Source organism: Bubalus kerabau, chromosome 3 (genome assembly GCF_029407905.1).
Source record: "Bubalus kerabau isolate K-KA32 ecotype Philippines breed swamp buffalo chromosome 3, PCC_UOA_SB_1v2, whole genome shotgun sequence".
Lineage (NCBI taxonomy): Eukaryota > Metazoa > Chordata > Mammalia > Artiodactyla > Bovidae > Bubalus > Bubalus kerabau.
Genome location: NC_073626.1, coordinates 106,164,463 through 106,184,152, shown reverse-complemented (window position 1 = coordinate 106,184,152; position 19,690 = coordinate 106,164,463). Strand labels below are relative to the sequence as shown.

Here is a 19,690-nt window from a genome sequence, read left to right as displayed (position 1 = left end):
GTGGTGGTTTTTGCTGATTCATTCACATGAGTCAGCCATGGGTGTACAAGGAGTATTTTTAAGTTCCAAGTGTTGGCCTATAAATGATTACTTCCTGAAGTATGACCAAAACAGCATCTGAAGGACCTAAAGACTATGGATACCCAAATTTCAAATCCAAATCTAGAAAATGATCTTGCCTAAATTGTGATTATGTAGGCATTCTCTCCCAGGACTGCTTCTGAATGTTAAAAGGGCTTCCTTTCTTTTCAGTGACTATAAACTGCTCAGATAGAAAATTTGAGTTCCAGATACTTGAATCCATTCCCTACCCTGAGATAAGTTCTATCCATGCACAGGTTGTTTTAATAATTAAGGTAACAACAACCCGGCCATCATGAATAAAGAGGCAGGAATTTATTAAAACAGTGCTATCTAGGGGATGTCGTGTGGGAGATGAGTGGATAGTTGTTTGCTTTGTCAAAGTAAAAGAAACAGAATGAAAGTACAACAAAAAGGACTTGGGTTAGACATGGGAAGAATTGTGAGGCACTGGTTCATGCTGCCAAGATTCACTCTGAGCCTTTTCTTCTGTAGATCTTGGGGGGAAAAAAGAGGTAGCCTGCTTAGTTTAGAGTAAAGCAAGCAGATACAAAGATGACTTCATAGGGACTCTTTTGGACATGTTTTACTATTGTATGTAACCATTTGCATGTGGACTGGAAACATATGACACTATCACTCTTAAGAATTAAAAGAAAGAATATACCCAAAATGCCATCTAGTATAAAATCTGATTTAGTGGGCTCTTAGCCACAAGGCCTCCAAGGATCTAATAACTCCTTTCTATAAACCAACATCAATAATGTAAATTATCAAATGACTTATTTGCCTTTTTAATAAACTCGAATTGCTTATTTCTTCAAAAACTGAACATATCCTTGTTTAAACAAGGATCCATGCATGGAGTTAAAAAGAAATTATATCTTTTTATTTACCCATGGAATAACTCGATCCAACAAAAGTACTGGTACTAAGTTATTCTGATGATTTTTCTATAAGCCTTGTAACTGAGTATCTTCTATTCAAAACAACTGACATCTTTACACTGATGTCCCCTTAGCCATAATGAACAACTGTATAAAATTTAGTCCACAACCCCTCACAAATTAAAAACATGACTGTGCCCTTTACATGTATAAATGATATATACCAATATTTACAAATGTAATATATTTTTTTTTAACTTTACATAACTGTATTAGTTTTGCCAAATATCAAAATGAATCCGCTATATTTCTTAAAATTCATTTATTCAACAAGTGTTTTATTGAGGGTCTATCTAGGCACTATGCTAGGGGTAGGCACAACAAGATGACCTAATTAGAGTTCCTGCTCTCAGTCACAGCAACTTAACATCATAATATCAAAACGCACCATACTGAATGTCAAAAGGAAACAAATCTTAAGTTGCTTTCTACACCAAGTACTCAGAAAATTCAAAGGTCCAAGCAACTAACTATACAAAAGAACTAAGCAAGTATGTCAGATAACTTTAGGATGGGTCACCGACACTCTTTCCAATTCTCCTTCTCCTTGCCTTCCTCCAAAATAAAGGCTCAAAAGCTAAAATATCTTTTTTAAATTCTTGCCCACAGTAGTAGGCATCTGAATTAAATTTGTCCATTTCAGTCCATTTTAGTTCACTGATTCCTAAGATGTAGATGTTCACTCTTGCCATCTCCTACTTGACCATCTCCAATTTACCTTGATTCATGGACCTAACATTGCAGGTTCCCATGCAATATTGTTCTTTAAAGCACTGGACTTTACTTTCACCACCAGACACATCTACAACTGAGCATCATTTCTGCTTTGGCCCAGTCACTTCATTCTTTCTGGAGCTATTAGTAACTGCCCTCAACTCTTCCCCAGTAGCATACTGGACACCTTCCAACCTGGGGGGGTGGGGGTGGGGGGTGGGCTTCATCTTCTGGTATCATATCTTTTTGCCTGTCCATATTGTCCATGGTGTTCCCACATAAGAATACTGGAGTGGGTTGCCATTTCCTCCTCCAGTGGACCATGTTTTGTCAGAACTCTTCACTAAGACCCGTCCATCTTGGGTAGCCTTGCATGGCATGGCTCATAGCTTCACTGAGTTACACGAGCCCCTTTGCCACAAGGCTGTGATCCATGAAGGGGTTAAACAAAGAACTTCACTGTATTTCTATAAAGGCACCTAGTGGCCTCCTGAACTCCATGGCATGGCAGGAATTTATGTGATCCTCTCCTTTTAAATCTTTTTTTTTTATTTGTTTTTAATTAAAGATAGGTTGATTTTCCAGGTGGCTCAGTGGTTAAGAATCTAACTCCCAATGCAGGAGAAGCAGGTTCGATCCCTGGGTCAGGAAGATCCCCTGGAAGAAGAAATGACACCCACTGCAATATTCTTGCTTGGATAATCCCATGGACAGAGGAGCCTGACAGGCTATAGTCCATGAGGTCACAGAGAGTCAGACATGACTTAGCAACTGAACACACAGGCAATTAAAAGATAACTGCTTTACAATGTGCATTGGTTTCTGCCATATAACAACGTGAATCAGCTCTAAGTATATCCCCTCCCTCTAAAGCCTCCCTCCCAACCACCCCTACACCCCACCCCTCTAGGTCTTCACAGAGCACCAGGCCGAGCTCCCTATGCCATACAGCAACTTTCCACTAGCTGTCTATTTTACACATGGTAATGTATATATGTCAATGTTACTCTCTCAATTTGTCCCATCCTCTCCTTCCTCCACTGTAGCCACAAGTCCGTTCTCTTCATCTGCACCTCCTAAAATGCTTTTTATCTCATTCTAGAGGTGGTTAAGCTCCAGGAGTTGGTGATGGACAGGGAAGCCTGGCGTGCTGCAGTCCATAGGGTCGCAAAGAGTAGGACACAACTGAGCAACTGAATTGAACTAAGAGGTAGTTACATGACACACATTTTATCCCTGAGATGCAGGCAGAAGTCCCTATGAACAAGCATCTGTTTCTGAAGAAAAAGAGAAAGCTCTCCATGAAAACTTGGTTTCTGGGCTCCCTTTACTTTTCTTCCTGCTTCAAAGTAAACACAATTTCTATAGGTACAAACGTCATCTGCGGAATAAGAAGTAAGCATTTTGCACCAAGGATGAGGGAACAGGATGATGTTACCTGCAAGCATCTGTTTCTGAAGAAAAAGAGAAAGCTCTCCATGAAAACTTGGTTTCTGGGCTCCCTTTACTTTTCTTCCTGCTTCAAAGTAAACACAATTTCTATAGGTACAAACGTCATCTGCGGAATAAGAAGTAAGCATTTTGCACCAAGGATGAGGGAACAGGATGATATTACCTGGACCTTTGATGGCATCTACCTCCAGACTTCTTATAACAGGAGACAAATAAAATCCTTACTCACTTAAGTCACAGTCAGTAAGATTTTCTGCTACTTGGAGCCAGGGGCATTTTTACCATTAAAAGGAAGCCACAACACAGAGATGTTTAAGTCAGACTATCTACGACTCCTTCTTGCTTGAGCCAGAGGCTGTGATCTAGTCCTTTCTAGCTAGAAGAAATAAAAACAATTTTGAATTTGCATGTGTACAGTTTTACTACAATCTTCTATAACCCAGATTACTTAAATAAATATGTTCTAACTCTTCCATGGATATTCATTTGTTGTATAGTCATTACAAGATTTTTTATTTCTTTTCCTAACTGAAACTTTCAATCCCCCAAACCTATAAAATAACATTTCTTACAGTATGATATAGATCACTCATATATGTAATATACACTAATAAAAAGCTGAAGAAAGGGGTAAGAAATGAGAATGGAGAGAGAAAACAAGAGGAACCTAGTTTATTTGAAAGTATAAACTATGTTTTTCAACTTTGTGAGCATCTTTAAAAAGTATCTTCATAATGAATTAAGACCCCAAGATTAACAGAATTTTTAAAATAGGAAAGATTCCCCCAACTTGAAACCACTGTCTCTGTTTTTTGAAAATTTTTAACTTGAAAAATATAGAGACTTCCCTGGCGGTCCTCCTCCCCTCCTCCTCCTAAGTCGCTTCAGTCGTGTCCGACTCTGTGCGACCCCAGAGACTGCAGCCCACCAGGCTCCCCCGTCCCTGGGATTCTCCAGGCAAGAACACTGGAGTGGGTTGCCATTTCCTTCTCCAATGCATGAAAGTGAAAAGTGAAAGTGAAGTCGCTCAGTCATGTCTGACTCTTAGTGACCCCATGGACTGCAGCCTACCGGGCTCCTCCATCCATGGGATTTTCCAGGCAAGAGTACTGGAGTGGGGTGCCATTGCCTTCTCCACCCTGGCAGTCCAGTGGTTAACATTTCACGCTTCCAATGTAGGGAGCACAGGTTCAATCCCTGAGCAGGGAACTAAGATTCCATATACTGTGTGGCAAAGCCAAAAACAGAAAAGCATGTATCAACAAGTATTGCTCATCAAACTGATTGATCACTAGAATTATTATATCACTGCACTATCCCATCTATCTCTAGTAGCCGCCCTAAGATAGTAATCTCTCCCTATGTAAGTTTCAACTGGACATATTGTAAGTGTGTACTGTTCTTGGGACAGTTTCAATTGTACACTGCTAAAAGATTCATTAATTTCAACCACCATCAACTCCATATGCCACATATACTTTTTTCTGCCTTTTGTGTTCAAACATATTTCACTGTGGCCATTCAGAGGAAAATTATACATTCCAATAACACTTGAGTTCCCCTCAGTTACCCTTTCAGTGGCTCAGGGTAATGACAGAGTAAAGAATCGTGTTCTTCACAGGCACGCTCTCTCTTTTTTTTTCCTCTCCCATTTGGGAGAATTTCAGCTTCAAATCTCTTGTGCCAAGAAGCAATGGGTAATGTCTAATGCTCTTCTCTAACAGTAGCTTACTCTGGCGGGAACGGGAGGAGAGTCAGGAGAAACCACTCACATTCCCAGCTTTGAAAAAGTCTTAGCATATGGAATAAGCAATCTCTTACTCTATTTTCCTAAAATAGAATTATGGAATCATAATAGGTAAAGGGGCCAGAGGAAAAGGAAAGAGAATTAGAAATTTTACAACTATCTATGCGTATGGGTAATGGCTAAAATTTAGCCCTAAATTCCCAGTGAAATCAGTCCAAGAAAACACCTATGATTCATAAAACCTGAGGCTTATATATTACTTGGCATTGTTCATAAGTAGAGACTTCCTCTGTAAAAAAGATTTTAAAAACCACATTCTCATGAGACAGCAAGAATGGGAGAAATAAGGATAATAAGCATAGATAACACAAATGCCTTGGTTTTAAAATCAACACTCAAAGACAATCTACCACAATCCCTATGACCTCAAAAGAAAATTCAGAGAATAAGTCTCCTTTGTTTATGTCATCTCAGCTTCAATTCCATCAGCAGTTATCTCCCTTAAAACAAATATTTCTAGGGCCCTTACACGATAGGAAGTCCTTTTTCTCAGGCCCATTTTTATTTGGTTATCTTTTTAGGTGCACTAAAGATTGAGTTTACAATAAGCTGAACAGACAGCGTACAAAAGGCTTTTAGAACTATACCATATGGTCCAGGGAAGGGAACAATCTGGACGATCCCCATTTCAATCTGCAAGCTTGTCCACCTCTATAACACATTATACCACTGTAATAAAATATTAAGATGGAAACGTAAAAGCGAAAATAGTCTATCTTTAGCATTACCAGGCAACCACAGTTCTGAAAATTTACTGATAAACTTAATAAACATTTAATTTATATTCTGAAATTTTGGTATGCAACACCAGGCATATAAACCTAGGTGACTATTCACTAGAAACAATATTTCAGCAGGGATATGTGTGAGTATTCAACTTATGCTTCAGAAATTTGGAAGGAAAAAAAAAACACTTAAGGGGGTATATTGGCAGGGGCTGATGTAACAGATGACACATTCTTGGAAATCAAATAAAAGCAATAGGGAAATACCCATTGTTGCCTGGTGAAGGCCTAATCACATGGACACAGCTGGAACCAATGTAGATCATTCATTAATAAAATTGTATTGTAGTAGCCACTTTTTGATGCATTTCAATTGCTGCTGTAGCCAAATCTCTGAATTTCTTTGTTCCATGTTAGCAAGATTGCTTGAATGGGAAATATGAGAAGATTTAGAACGGGGAGAGGGGGAAACAAACCTGTTCTCATGTTAAAAATGACACGACTAGCTCAAAAAGCTAAATGTCACTTTACCTTGTGATCTACTTATACTATCAGCAGCTTAAAATATGCAGCGTAAACCTGAAATGGGGAATTCATATGGTACCATGGATAAAAAGTGAGCAGTGTGAGATGCCACAGAAAACATATGAAAGACTTGTGAAAGTATTTTACAGAATGATGATATAAGATGTTGGGAGAGGGAATTAAAATGTATCAAATACTAAGGGGAGGATCAGACAACTGAATTAATATAAACTCTTTCATGGAATACTCTCTATTGACTTTTACACTGAAGTATGTACTATATGCTTAAAGGAAAATCATTCATATTTTTGACCACATAAGCTTAGAAATCACTATTTGTCATCACATGTTACCAATATTTGATATCAAACAGCCCCTTTTTAGAAGTTAGGTTTAAAATCTGTACTAAAATTCAAATGAAATAAAATATTGGCTCTAATTATAAATGTGGTATGTACTATAATAAAGTTATGGTTAAAATAATAAATTTGGTATTTATCCAATTTTGCTGGCATCCGTTAATACATTTATTTTTCTATGTTTCTGCAAATATAATGACTAAGCTTCTATATCATAATTTCTGCAAATTGTATAATATCAAATCATAAAGATATAGCAGCCTTGATATGAAGCCTGATCTAAACAAAACTGTAGAATTTATTACTTACAAAAATGAAAAACTCAGTAACATTTATCAAAAGCACTGCTCAAACATTATAGGTCTTAGATATATTTCTATTATGCCTCTGTGTGTAATTAGAATAAACAAATAAATAGCACAATTTTCATGTTGCAGTTTCTAATTCATCAAAAGATATATTCCTACCACAAAACAGATAAAGGGGCTTAACTGCAAATAAAAAGTATACCAATGGAGAAAATGTATTTAAAGTCAATGAATAGTATTCAATACAAAATTAACATTCAACATAAGTGAACACACAGGAAGAAAGAGTTTTTGTCTGTATTTTCTTTAACTTCCAATTCTAATATTATCAAACCTTGACACAAAGGACTCAAGACAGTCATGCACTTAACTGGACCAAGAGAAAAAAACAGTTTTACTGCCATTCCTTCTCAAAAGCTTCATGTTCCTTTGGCTTAAAATGTTGACCTAAAGATGTAATTAATATAACTTAACAAGCACCTCACCCAGATTCATTTGAGCTGCTCTACAGACAAGCCACTTACATACAAGTTTAAAAAAAAACACACTGGGGGGGACTTGAGAATCATAGCATTTAATACATGTGCATTATATGTACAAATCAATTTGAGTATTTGTTTGTTTTGTTATAGTAATGAGCCAGTATGTTGCTGAATCTGTCTTAAGAATGAGAAAAAATAACAGGTGAGTTTATTTAATGCATACCTCTGATATACCTGTTTTACAAATTCTTTAATTATTTTAAAACGTGTTCTAAACTTTTAAAAAATCTCTGGGGGAAAAAAAAAACTTTAGATTGCACATGTTTATCTTAATGTATCCATATATTTTCCAGCATGTACAAAAATGTTTCACATTAATCATTTTAACACAAACCACTGTTTACTTTCTTTTTAGTCATATTTGTTGTACACTTACAAATCTATGTAAGTTTTTACTCCCAAAGGAATTTTCTCATTGCCAGAAATCATTAACAATTTTAAAAAATAAAGGTCAATCAAAATATCAATCTCCTCCTAAGAAAACACATTTGGCCTATTTAACTATTCTTACTCTGAATGTATTTAAAAAAAAAAAAAAACACTAATTTTTAAAATAGATCACCTGAAAGTGAATCATTTGTTTTGCTTAATACAACAAAAATCATTTACATTTTGAGGAACATTCTAGAAAATTTCATTGAATGGTTGCTCATAGTGAAAATCTAGTTTCCTCTTCAAATCATTACTTAAAAATCATAATGCTACATTCTCACATCACTTGTAATAGTAGGTTACTAACTAAATTTAGAAAAAATTGGAAACTTAAAAACACTTTTGTAGTTTACCTTGCATTTTGACTTCAGAAGAAAAAAATTTTAATGCACATCCTTGTATTTAATGGAAGCTCACTTGCTTACCTAACTACATTTGTCAAACATTCCAAAAATGAGATTCTATCTATAAAAGATATGAACTGACTCTGAATTTTAGACAAAAATAGAAAACAATAGCAAGTTTTTCGGTCTCAACAAGAGATAGCCTGGCATAAAAATCTATATAATATAAGCAAATATTACTCAAGAGTTTCAATTCAAATAATAAGTTGTAAAGCAAGACAAGATTCCTACCAATCAAAAACACTATGTCAACATGACCCAAGTGGGCAACATTCAGAAGGGTTTTGTGAAAAGTGAGGCAAAAATGCGACTGCAAGGATCTCTAGAAGAGCTGGAAAAGGCGAATTGAGCACAACCTTCTATAAGGAACAATGCTATTAAGTAAACATGGAAGTTGTGAGGAGAATGTCTCTATTTTTTTTTAAGTTGGTTTTTCTTTTTTTTTCATGATGGTGTTCTAAGTGAAGAAAGAGGGAAAACAAATGGTATAAGGAGGAAAAACTAAAGCCTGTTTGCCTTCCTTCAGTGATGCTGGGAGGGCACACCCTCTGCCTTATGAAAACCACCGCCAGAACCAAGCTACACAAAACATTTTGGCTGCCAGCCTAGAACAGTGCCAGGCTGTTTTTTATTTTTGCGCTAGACTCCCTCAATTGAGACAGTGTGGGATTGTCACTTTGATGCACATAGAGAACAAAGAATAATATAGAACAGAGGGGGGTAATTTTTTTGCCCCTTTAAAGTCAGGTTAGCATTTTGTTTTCTTTGACAGGTCTTGAAAAGACCCAAGAAACAAAAGTTATGCTGAAGAATGGATCAATTGCCTGAAGAAATTAGCATGAGTACAACATTATCAACAGTTTAAAAGCCATGTGAGAGATTAACATTTTAAGAAATCAGACTTAAAAGGGGTCCAAGTCACACATTTACCTGTTTAAGAGGCCACAGACCAAGAAGTACATGATTGATACATCAGCACATAATCTTACTTAAAATCTGATGGTATGAAGGAATGCCATAAAATCTGACCAAGAAAAAGAACGAATATAAGTATTAAAAATTTTAGGTCACTTTTCAGAGGCAACTGCGTCAGCTGCTATTGTGACCTTGAGTTCTCCAAAACTAAATAATCTGACTAAAAGATTATGACATTAGAATCTGAATACTTTATGCCTTTATAGGGAAAGAGGTGATAAATGATCAAAAATGTTTAAAGGATTAAACCACAAATCATCTACAAAGTTGCCACAGACACAAACAGGAAAACCGTCTTTTCTATCCTATTCAATTCTGTACTAGAAGCAAAGCTAACACAAATGAGAAAGCTAAGTGTGTGCTGCTGCAAGCTTGAACTAAATCTACTACCTAAATCTGGAGACCGAAAATACCAATAAGCCATTTGCTCCTAGAGGTATGACCTTTTTCTCTCTAATGCACAAGATAAGTAGAGGTAGAGGTCCATTTCCTACAAACCAAATGAAAAGAAAGAATGCACTATGACAAGCCCAGATCCCACACTGGCATATTTTACACTTAGCTCAGCATCATCTAGAAGCAGGATGCTTCTCACTGCCAATCAGGCGGGGAGAGAAGTTGTGAAACTAATACAGCATTGATGAATAGCACCAAAGGTCTGTGAGTCCCTTCCTCCTGCACATCTCCACTGAATCAGCTGTTAAAAGAAGACCAATGGCTGTTACAGAAATAGCAAGAACTAAAGCACTCGCCTCAGATGTTACTCATGGAGGCATGGAGCATTTACCACCTGAGCCTATCTAATTTCTGACACAATGATCCCCTGCCCAGTTTTGTTCATGGCCACAGATTCTGATAGCAAGTCACAATCAGTGTTGCGAAAGGCAACGGGGGAGGCAGGATGTGAAGAAGAAACTGAGAGAACAGTGGTCAAACTTCATACAATATACATGCTTCTCTCACGTAAATTAGTGCCCATGCACAATACCTTGGGACAACAAAACCTGCAACAAAGGTTCCAGGTACAATGATTTGCTCTGGGTGGCAAGGGTAAGTATGCCATATAACCAAAAAAAAAAAAAAAAAAAAAAAAGCAGTATTTTGCTCCTCACTATTCTCCTTTTGCATTTCCTCTCTTTCCTCCAAGATACACTGCAGATGCTATTACCGCATGGGACACTGACGGTTGTAGGCAAAGCATTCATGTATTGCCAAAGTGGTCCAGAGAGTGCTGTCTGGCTGGCTTTATTTCAGCAAGGAATACGAGGCAAAACCAGGAAGCAAAAAGAATGAAAGGTATAGAAGTCAGGCGATAGCCTGTGTTTTCTGTTTATTAATGATGCAGATGAAATGGGCAGAAATCTGGAAAAAGCAGCCAAGTTGACTGAATTACAAAGAAAGATTAAAGAATTAAATGCGTATAACTCGGCTGACAACCAAGGAACAATATTGAGAGTTGTCCACAACTCTCCAAAGTATATACATAAAAAGAAGAGCAAGGGATTTTTATCTACTATAGAAGTGTGAATATATGAAATAATGATGAGATAAAATAAAACTTAAGAAAGGATATTCTTCTTTCTTCCTAGAAATATGTATCATCTTACTGACTCACACTGCAGAGAAGAGTAGATAATAGGAAATGACCACATACTGCCAGGGGACTTCACTGGTGGAGAAATAAAAATGAAATCCCATTTGCTTACCTGATGATCCAGATACAGTGATGTCTCTCTATATATTTGTCCAACCTGGCTAATGCAGAGATACCTGTGAAATCACAAAAGACATAGTAAAGTTGCTATCTTCAAACTAAATCCAATCGGAATTCTGAATCCTTACCTGAACAAGAGTTTACTTGAATGATCTAGTAGTCTGATTCTTGGACAACCCAAGATAGAAGAACCTCTAAGAATAAAAATATTCTGAGACTTAATTAATCAAAGCTTTTTTCAGTCTTTCCAAGGATTTCCCAAATTAATTATAACAAAAAAAAAAAGTAATTAGATTAAAGCTCCTTAACCTTGGTACATGGACAGCCTTCAGGAGTCTATGTACTCCTGAATGAGATATGCAAAATGTGTGGGTTTATGTAAATGTATTTCTCTCTAGGGAGAAGGTCAATAGTTCATGAGATTTGCAGAAAGGTCTATAATCCAAAAAACTGTCAAGAACCTCTGCTGAGTATAGTCTAAAATCTCAAAGGCAGGTTAGAATGCATATGGATAATCAGTCCAGGTTTGGGGGTTTCACACCAGGGAAATGGTGGAGGTGCACAAACACTTGTAGATCTGGGGTAAACACCTTAAGAACACTCCTTTCTGGAAGAGCATAACATCAAGTTTAAACTGTTACTTAACTCACACAGACCCATGTTCTCTGTCTGCCATGCACAGTGAAGACAACGATATCACCATACACCCAAGGGTGGATATTCTGACTTGCATCTTCTGTTTATATTAAAATCAGAATCCTGGAATTTCCCTGATGGTCTAGTGGCTAGGATTCTGGCACTTCCAATGCAGGGGCCCCAGGTTTGATTCCTGGTCAGGGAACTAGATCCCACATGCCACCACCAAAGATCCTGCATGCTGCAACTAAGACCCAGCAGAGCCAAATAAATTAATTCATTTAAAAAAATAAATAAATAAAAATAAAATCAGAATCCTTAGGTATATACACACTAGCAAGGTCAGAACTAACACAGCAACTCATCCCAAAAGAAGCCTACATGACAAGCAAAAAAGAGAAGCTCCCCAACAGTTTACCTAGCACAAAAATCACAGGAGGAGCCAAACACATCTCCTAAAAGAATTGTTCAAAACAGTAATCGGAGTCACAATAACCTACACCAGGAAAAACAAACAAACAAACAGGTCAGAGAACCTTCCCTACATCAACTATGAACAAGATGGGAAAGCATTCACAGCCAAGACAGGATCTGGAGCTGAGGTCTCACCAAAACAACGACAATAATGAACAAACACCGAGAAGACATATATCAAGGGAAGAGGGAAAAAAAAAAAAACCTCAAAATTGGCTTATTTCAGAGACTTCCCTGGTGGTCCTGTGGTTAAGACTCAGCATTTCCACTGCAGTGGGTGCGAGTCCGATCCCTGGTCAGGGAACTAAGAGCCCACAGGCTGCAAGACTAATAAATAAAAATATGTGAAAGTCATAAAAAAATTTATTTTAAAGATGGCTTATTTCAAATAACAATTATGTGATATAGTCTCTCAAAAAAAAAAATAGTGTGTTTAACCATGTGTAAAACAGATAACTAGTGAGAAGGTGCTCTATAACACAGAGAGCTGAGTCTGGCACTCAGTGACGACCTACAGGGTGGGAAGGAGATGCAGGTGGATGATACATGTATACTCATGGTTGATTTGAGCCACAACACAATACTGTAAATCAATTATCCTCCAATTAAAAGTTTAAAAAATAAAATTTTTGAGTAGTGTGTTTAGACATTCACCTCCCGAGCATCTCTCAGCATGGCTCCATCCGGTGCTGGGAATTCATCAGTGAATAAGACAAGCACAGCTTGCCCTGCTGGAGCTTAATTTTGGAGCAGAGAGGATGATGGAAGACAAATCTATCGGCAGTATACCATTTCAATGTGTGACACATGATATAAAGCAAAATGATGTGACCAAGGCATATGAAAACGGCCTGCATCTATCTAGTACATCACAGAGATGTTCACTCCAATTCTCAAAGTGAGTCAGGGACTTAGAGAACTGAGGCAGAGAAGGGACTGTGAGGACAGCTAATCAGACCTTTTCACTTCAGAGATGAGGTCAGAAGAGCTGTTCAGGAAGACAAAGAATCACAACTTCATTATCTCCAAACATGAAAATCCACACTAGACTAGTTAGGATTTCATGATACACACTCAGTCTTTAGAGAGAGAATTGACAGGTTCTGAACAGCATTCCTGAAAACCTGGCTGACGACAGAGTACTTCATACCCTTCATATTTAATAAGGAGCCACCGTCTAGTCAAATCCTTCAGAAGGACGCACAAAAAGAGTAACACTGGTTGTGTGCTTAGTGGCTCAGTAGTGTCCAATTCTGCAATCCCATGAACTGTTGCCCGCCAGGCTCCTCTGTCCGTGGGATTTTCCAGGCAAGAATACTGGAGTGGGTTGCCATTTCCTACTCCAGGTGATCTTCCCAACCGAGGGATCGAATCCATGTCTCTTGTGTCTCCTGGACTGGCAGGCGGATTCTTTACCACTGAGCCACCTGGAAAGTCCAACACTGGTTACATGTGTATAAAGAATATGAGTGTTGGGCCTAACCTTTGAAATCATACTTTTTCAATTTGAACCCAGTAATGTGAAAGTCGCTCACTTGTGTCCAACCCTTTGTGACCCCATAGACTGTAGCCCACCAGGCAACTCCGTCCGTGGGATTTTCTAGGCAAGAATACTGGAGTGGGTTGCCAATTCCTTCTCCAGAGGATATTCTTGAACCTGGGATTGACACCTGAGTCTCCCGCATTACAGGCAGACACTTAACCGTCTGAGCCACCAGGCAAGCCCGGACCCAGTAAACACAGTGATAATTCAAAAGTTGTAAAAATAATCCTGAAGTTCAAAAACAAAAATAAATAAAACAATACTGAGTAGGAAAAGGTATGGAAATCTATTTATATGTAAAGACATGCATAGAGTGATCCCGACTGGTGGAGAATCTAGGAATTTAGCCTCAGCTATAAGCTATCAACAGAGAAATATATTTTGTAAGTTTTTTTTTAAGTTGTTTGAGAAAAAACATGTCAGAGATGTCAAAAGATCAGTGATGCAAAGTTTCCCCGAAGCTAGAAATCTATTTACACTATTTGCTTAACCTACAGCATCCAATCTAAGAAAGTAATCCTGAGTCCTTTTCTTTTGACTGTGAGCAGATTCTGTGACATCTGTCATCTCGCTGACCAGAAGTGATGCCGTAGACTTGACTACACAGCAGAGTGACTTGTTCCTTCCTCCTTGGTCAAGAGAGAGTCTTCTACCCAAAGCTATAAAGCTGTCAGGGATGTAGTAAACACTTTCCCTTAAACTTCTAACAAGTCAGAACTTTTCACAAAATTTACTCCCCAAAAAGGCTTATTCACATGAACTTGCTTTGTGTTGCCATCATTCAGTGTCTTCATTTTTAATTTAGTGGTATTTTTAGCCAAATGAAATGAAAATACAGTTTTTCTCAATCTGTCTCAGCTCTACTCTTCATGTTCTGGGACCCAATTCTTGCAATCCTTTCACAACTATTTATTTCACACCAAACTAGATATCTCCCTAAAGCTTACCAATCTAGCCTCCAGGCATATTTCTTAAATAAAAGCTGTAGATCTTTGTAAACCTAAAATTTGCATACTAAAGGAACAAATCAACTATCAAAAGACCTAGTAGTATACAGCAGTTGCTCACCTCTAAGCAGAGTTTTAAAATTCATTTCGATTATTTTTTTAAAGAAACAGTTATTGACTTTTTCTCTTTGCAAAATACTATGTTTAATGGCCTAGTTAAATTAGAGGTAAGAGTGTGAAGCAAGTGTTTTAAATTGGTAAATTCTAAATAAAAGTACATCAGTCAAAAGTTTTAATAAGACTCAGCAGGACAGAGAAGAATTAACAGTCTGTAAGGTATCAAAAAGGAGTGATAGATAATGATAACCTTCATCATTTGCATAGGGATTTATAATTTCATTGCTTCAAGGTTAACAAAATTATGTGGTATTTTGCCCATTCTTATCAAGTAATGGATGCCTTGGTTTGTATACATTTATCAACCGAACCAAGTAACAGAAGAAATGACTGAAATGTTATCAATTAATCTGCTGCATTTTTTAATGTACTCCTAGGTACCAGCTATCATAATCTCTTCTAACCAATAACTGGGTACCCTAAAATAAAAACATAAGGTTTCCAACAGCATCTCATAAACAGCAAATTTAGAATTCTAAAAGTCCAGTAGGTTCCTAAAGTGATTTTTTTAATTAGATACATTACATTCCTTTCTTTACCTTGTAGTTCAAGTCAATTGGTGTTAAATTGTTCCTTCCACCAAATAGTAACAAAAAATACAGATTGATGAATGTATTCAAGACATAGGGAGCATGTAGCTGGATGGAGAAACCCAAGCAACAGACACAAATAATGAGAAGAGTTAAAGTAATAAAAGGATTCTAAGCTGGAGCAATTGTTTTCAATCATCACAGGACAAAAACAATACACTACTGTGGCCTTGCCTCACCAAGCACCCAGAATGTGTTCAAGGCCAGTGCTCTGCTTGGTACCCAGGTCTAATGAAAATCTGCAGAATCTACAAAGGCTGCACAATGGAATCACCTGGAGGCCTTAAAACAAAACAAACAAAAAGGTAATACTTAAACCACATGATCAGAGATTTTGGTTTCATCAATAATTTTTAGAAGGTCCCAGGTGATTTCTTACACATGCAGCTATGGTTAAGAAATACTGCTAAGGGGCATTGGGTCTCAAAGTATGGTCCCTAGACCTGCAGTGGGAACAGCTGCAGTTGAGCACTTATTAGAAATGCAAATACCCAGGCCCCAACCCAGACCTACTGAACCAGGAAATCTGGGTAGGACCAGTAGTCTATATTTTCATGAACCCTTCAGGAAATTCTGAGATATATTAATGCTTGAAAAACACAGCTACAAAGTAAGAAGAATCTGGGTTTCAATCAACTCTCCACAATTTACTTACTGAATGACCACTGGTCAGCTCTCTAAACCTCACTTTCCTCATCTGCAAAATAATACACTCAGCTAAGATTTGTAAGCGCTTCCCCGGTGGTAAAGAATCCACCTGCCAATGCAGGAGTCATGGGAATCATGGCTTCCATCCCTGGGTGCGGAAGATCTCCTGGAAGAAGAAGTGGCCACCCACTCCAGGATTCTTGCCTGGGAAATTCCATGGAGAGGAACCTGGAGAGCTACAATCCATGGAGTCACAAAGAGTCAGACATGACTGAGCGACTGACCACGCACATATTATGTGCCAGAGAATGCACTAACAAACACTTTATATATATTAATTAATTTAACACAACAAGCTACCGGGTAGATACTACTATCATTTATATCCATTGAACATTACAAAGCAAGGAAGCAGAATCAGAATTTGAACTCGGGATTTTCAAATTCGGAAATCCTTGCTCTTTCCCTGTTTCACAAAATATGCTGATCTGCTCTTTCTCCTTCCTCCCTTCCTCCCTTTCTTTCTCCTCCCTCCTCCCTCCTGTCTTCTCTCTTTCCCTCTCCCCTATTAGTCTCTGTCTATTTGTCTTTCTCACTTTCTCTGGAAATTTATTTTCCTACTACAAAGCTAGAGATTAACTAGCATGTACGGTGTGACTACTGCTATAAATGAGAAAGAAAAAGATTAATACTTTAAAAATTTAAAAGTCACAGTAATGAAGTTACTGGATGTAGATACACACTTTGCAAAATACAGAAACACATATAATTTAGTTCTAAACTGCTAAGTCAAAAACCGAAGAAACTCAGAAGTTTATGAGATGAGCTCAGAGACCAAAGCATGACATCAGGAGGAAGTCCAACTTATCTTGAAACAGGATGAAAAGTCTGTCCAGAACAGGGGGAGAAACAAAGGGTTAGAGAGAAGTAGAAAACAAAGCTAAGTTCCGTGGGTCCTCACTTAGAGTAAGAAAAATTTCACTTCAGTACAGTAAAAATACAAAATCTTTTTTCACAGAATATTTTTGACGCACTGATAGTAAAAACGTAAAGTCAAATCACAGCTACTTATTCTAGGAAAAAAGGATTATACTGGAAAAAAGTACACATAAAAAAGGCATTTCTATTACAAAAAATATTCCATATGCTCCACCCTTTACTATAGTATTTCCATAGGCTACTTTTATGCACTGCACAGTATTTTCAGTCATTCACTGATCCAATCAACAATGACTGATCTCTTTGAGTAAGGCATCAAGGATAAAAAGATAAATAAGATACTGACCCAGGGCACACGGAGCATTTATATTAGACTGCAAATGTTATACGCAATATTTACATGAAGTTATTAGGAATTCCAAAGGTCAATTCTTAGGAACGACTTCTGTGAAATTCCTGAAAGTCAATGTAGTGTAAACTAGCCAAAGCATTCTGCAGTTAACATACCCAAGTACTTTGTCTGTGGTAGCATCACAGACATCATTTCACAAGTGGAGTATTCCCAGAACCATCCATGCTGAGGCCGACTTATGGCTAAGAAACGCAGGCAAATGTAAAATCTAGAGGTGAGCTTTTTCATTCATCATTCATTTCACTTTTCTTGAAGAACTAAGAAGAAACTATTCTCAGAAGCCCACTGGAAGATTCTACCTATGTATTAATACAGGAAAATGTGAGGCACAATGGGCTGACTGAATTCACTAGCATCTCTGTCAATGATAGTCCAGGGCTGTATAACATCTTCTTTAATTTTACTCTAATCTGACAACTCCACAATGCACATTTGTCGCTAAGAACCGGTTTAGAAAGCATGTATTAATATATCCACCATACTATGCTTAAATGATGAGGTGCTATAGTTATTTTTTTCTTAGAATAAATCTGAACCAAATTTGCTATGATATTAGAAATTACACTGTTTTTCAAGCTACATATATTTAAGAATCATCTTTAGTAACACTATTTATTAATAACATATACAAACACAATATATTCCCTGGTGGCTCAGCTGGTAAAGAACCTGCCTGCCAGTGGAGAGGCAACTGATGTGGGTTCAATCCCTGGGTCAGAAAGATCTCCTGGAGAAGGAAATGGCGACCCACTCCAGTACGCTTGTCTGGAGAATTCCATGGACAGAGGAGCCTGGTGGGCTACAGACCATGGGGTTACAAAGAGTCGGATATGACTGAGCACTCACACACAAACACAATAATCAAAGAACTGAACCCCAGAGTTTAAAACTACCTAGCAAACCACTAGTTTTTATCCCACATAGTATCTAGGATACATATAGTGTTAAAATTAAAAACAAAGGTATACAAAAACTTTCCAGTACTTTGAGTAACAAATTTCTTTGGCCCCAATATATCCAATTCATATTTTACTACAGTAGTTTACTAAAATTCAATCCCCTACCATCTCATTCTTTAGCAATATAAACTGCATGTAACAATGTAGTAGAATTAAAAGGTTGGTATATGAGAGTAGTTCAATCTTGATAAAAGTGGTTGGGATAAAATCATCTTTTAAAATATTCAGACGATACCATCCAGATAGCCACATGCACTTGGATCTATACGCCTTAAAAAACTTGTTTAGATTTACTGAAGCTGTACCTGCTGTCAAAGAGCAAAAAAGTGATGAAGGTTGATCAAACGCCACTTTGCCTCCAGGATCGTGTTAATGTTTTCCACTAATGCCATCCTAAAAGTTAACATGTTGTCAATGTAATCCAAAGGTTTCTCTTTATTTCTATATTTAAATCATCACAGGTTTGATCAAGCATGCAAATCCCTCTGGGCTCAGGGTTGCCATCAAAATGTCTTACAGAACATTAAAAATTGAATGGGCATAAACAACTCCAACAGTGCGAAGCTCATGACAGCATCACTGTGATCTTTGTGTTTCATGTGCAACAACACTGGGGAAGTTTGCAAGGGAATCTGAGCAACTAATTACTAGCTTTTGCTTGAGGGCAGGTGCGCTGATCTCTACAGGTGTCTCGGCCGCTGCGCTCTGCCTACCGCATTGCCTCTTGAAGACGTTCACTGTAACGACTTGCTGAAGCCCTGCAAAACATCTGAAAGAATACTAAACTGTTGGGTATTCAGGAAGAAACATGTTGTGATTCCTTCTTTAAGATACCACTGAGGAGAAATAGCAGTTGGAGAGGCTTTACTTGGTTTGTGAAAGAATAGTATAAGGCAGTATAAAAAGTAAACATAAAATTATACCTATCAATCACACACATTAAATGAGGATACCAATGTTGTCTCTAATAAGTACAGAGGGTTTTTCAAATACTGTTATTTTTTAAACAGGATATAAAAAAGCAAAAACTAAATAAATAATAAACTTATGTTGGCCCAACTTTTTTCATTCATGCAAGAGAATGGCCAGTGCTAGGAGGATCAAAAAAAAAGAGAGAGAGAGAGAAGTTATCCACTATAAGAAATTAGCAAACAAAATAGTCACCTGCTGACTGGGGAGGCATATACACCATTCACAAATGATGCCACATACAAGACTCATATCCCTTAAGATCTTTGTCATAATATTTCATAAGAAATAATAATGAAAACACACATAAAGCAGAAACAAATATCGCCTGCTCTGCAACTTGCTAACTGCTTAATCTTGAGCAAGAAACTTAAACCTTTCTGGGTCTCAATTTCCTCATGTAATAATAAA

At 37.4% G+C, this 19,690-nt stretch overlaps 1 protein-coding gene and 1 non-coding gene across 5 annotated transcripts in view; one reads left to right on the top strand and one right to left on the bottom strand.

Annotated features, from left to right (window-relative positions):
• The window catches only part of GTDC1 (glycosyltransferase like domain containing 1), a 384,670-nt gene that overhangs the window by 333,025 nt on the left and 31,955 nt on the right, over positions 1 to 19,690 (bottom strand). For all 4 annotated transcript variants that reach the window (XM_055572676.1, XM_055572674.1, XM_055572677.1 and 1 more), the window contains exon 2: positions 10,978 to 11,041. In XM_055572676.1, coding sequence (XP_055428651.1) covers positions 10,978 to 11,041 — 64 coding nt within the window. The remainder of the gene's footprint in view (positions 1 to 10,977; positions 11,042 to 19,690) is intronic.
• On the top strand, positions 11,753 to 11,826 carry TRNAG-UCC (transfer RNA glycine (anticodon UCC)). The gene has a single exon. It is a non-coding gene; the product is annotated as a tRNA-Gly (tRNA).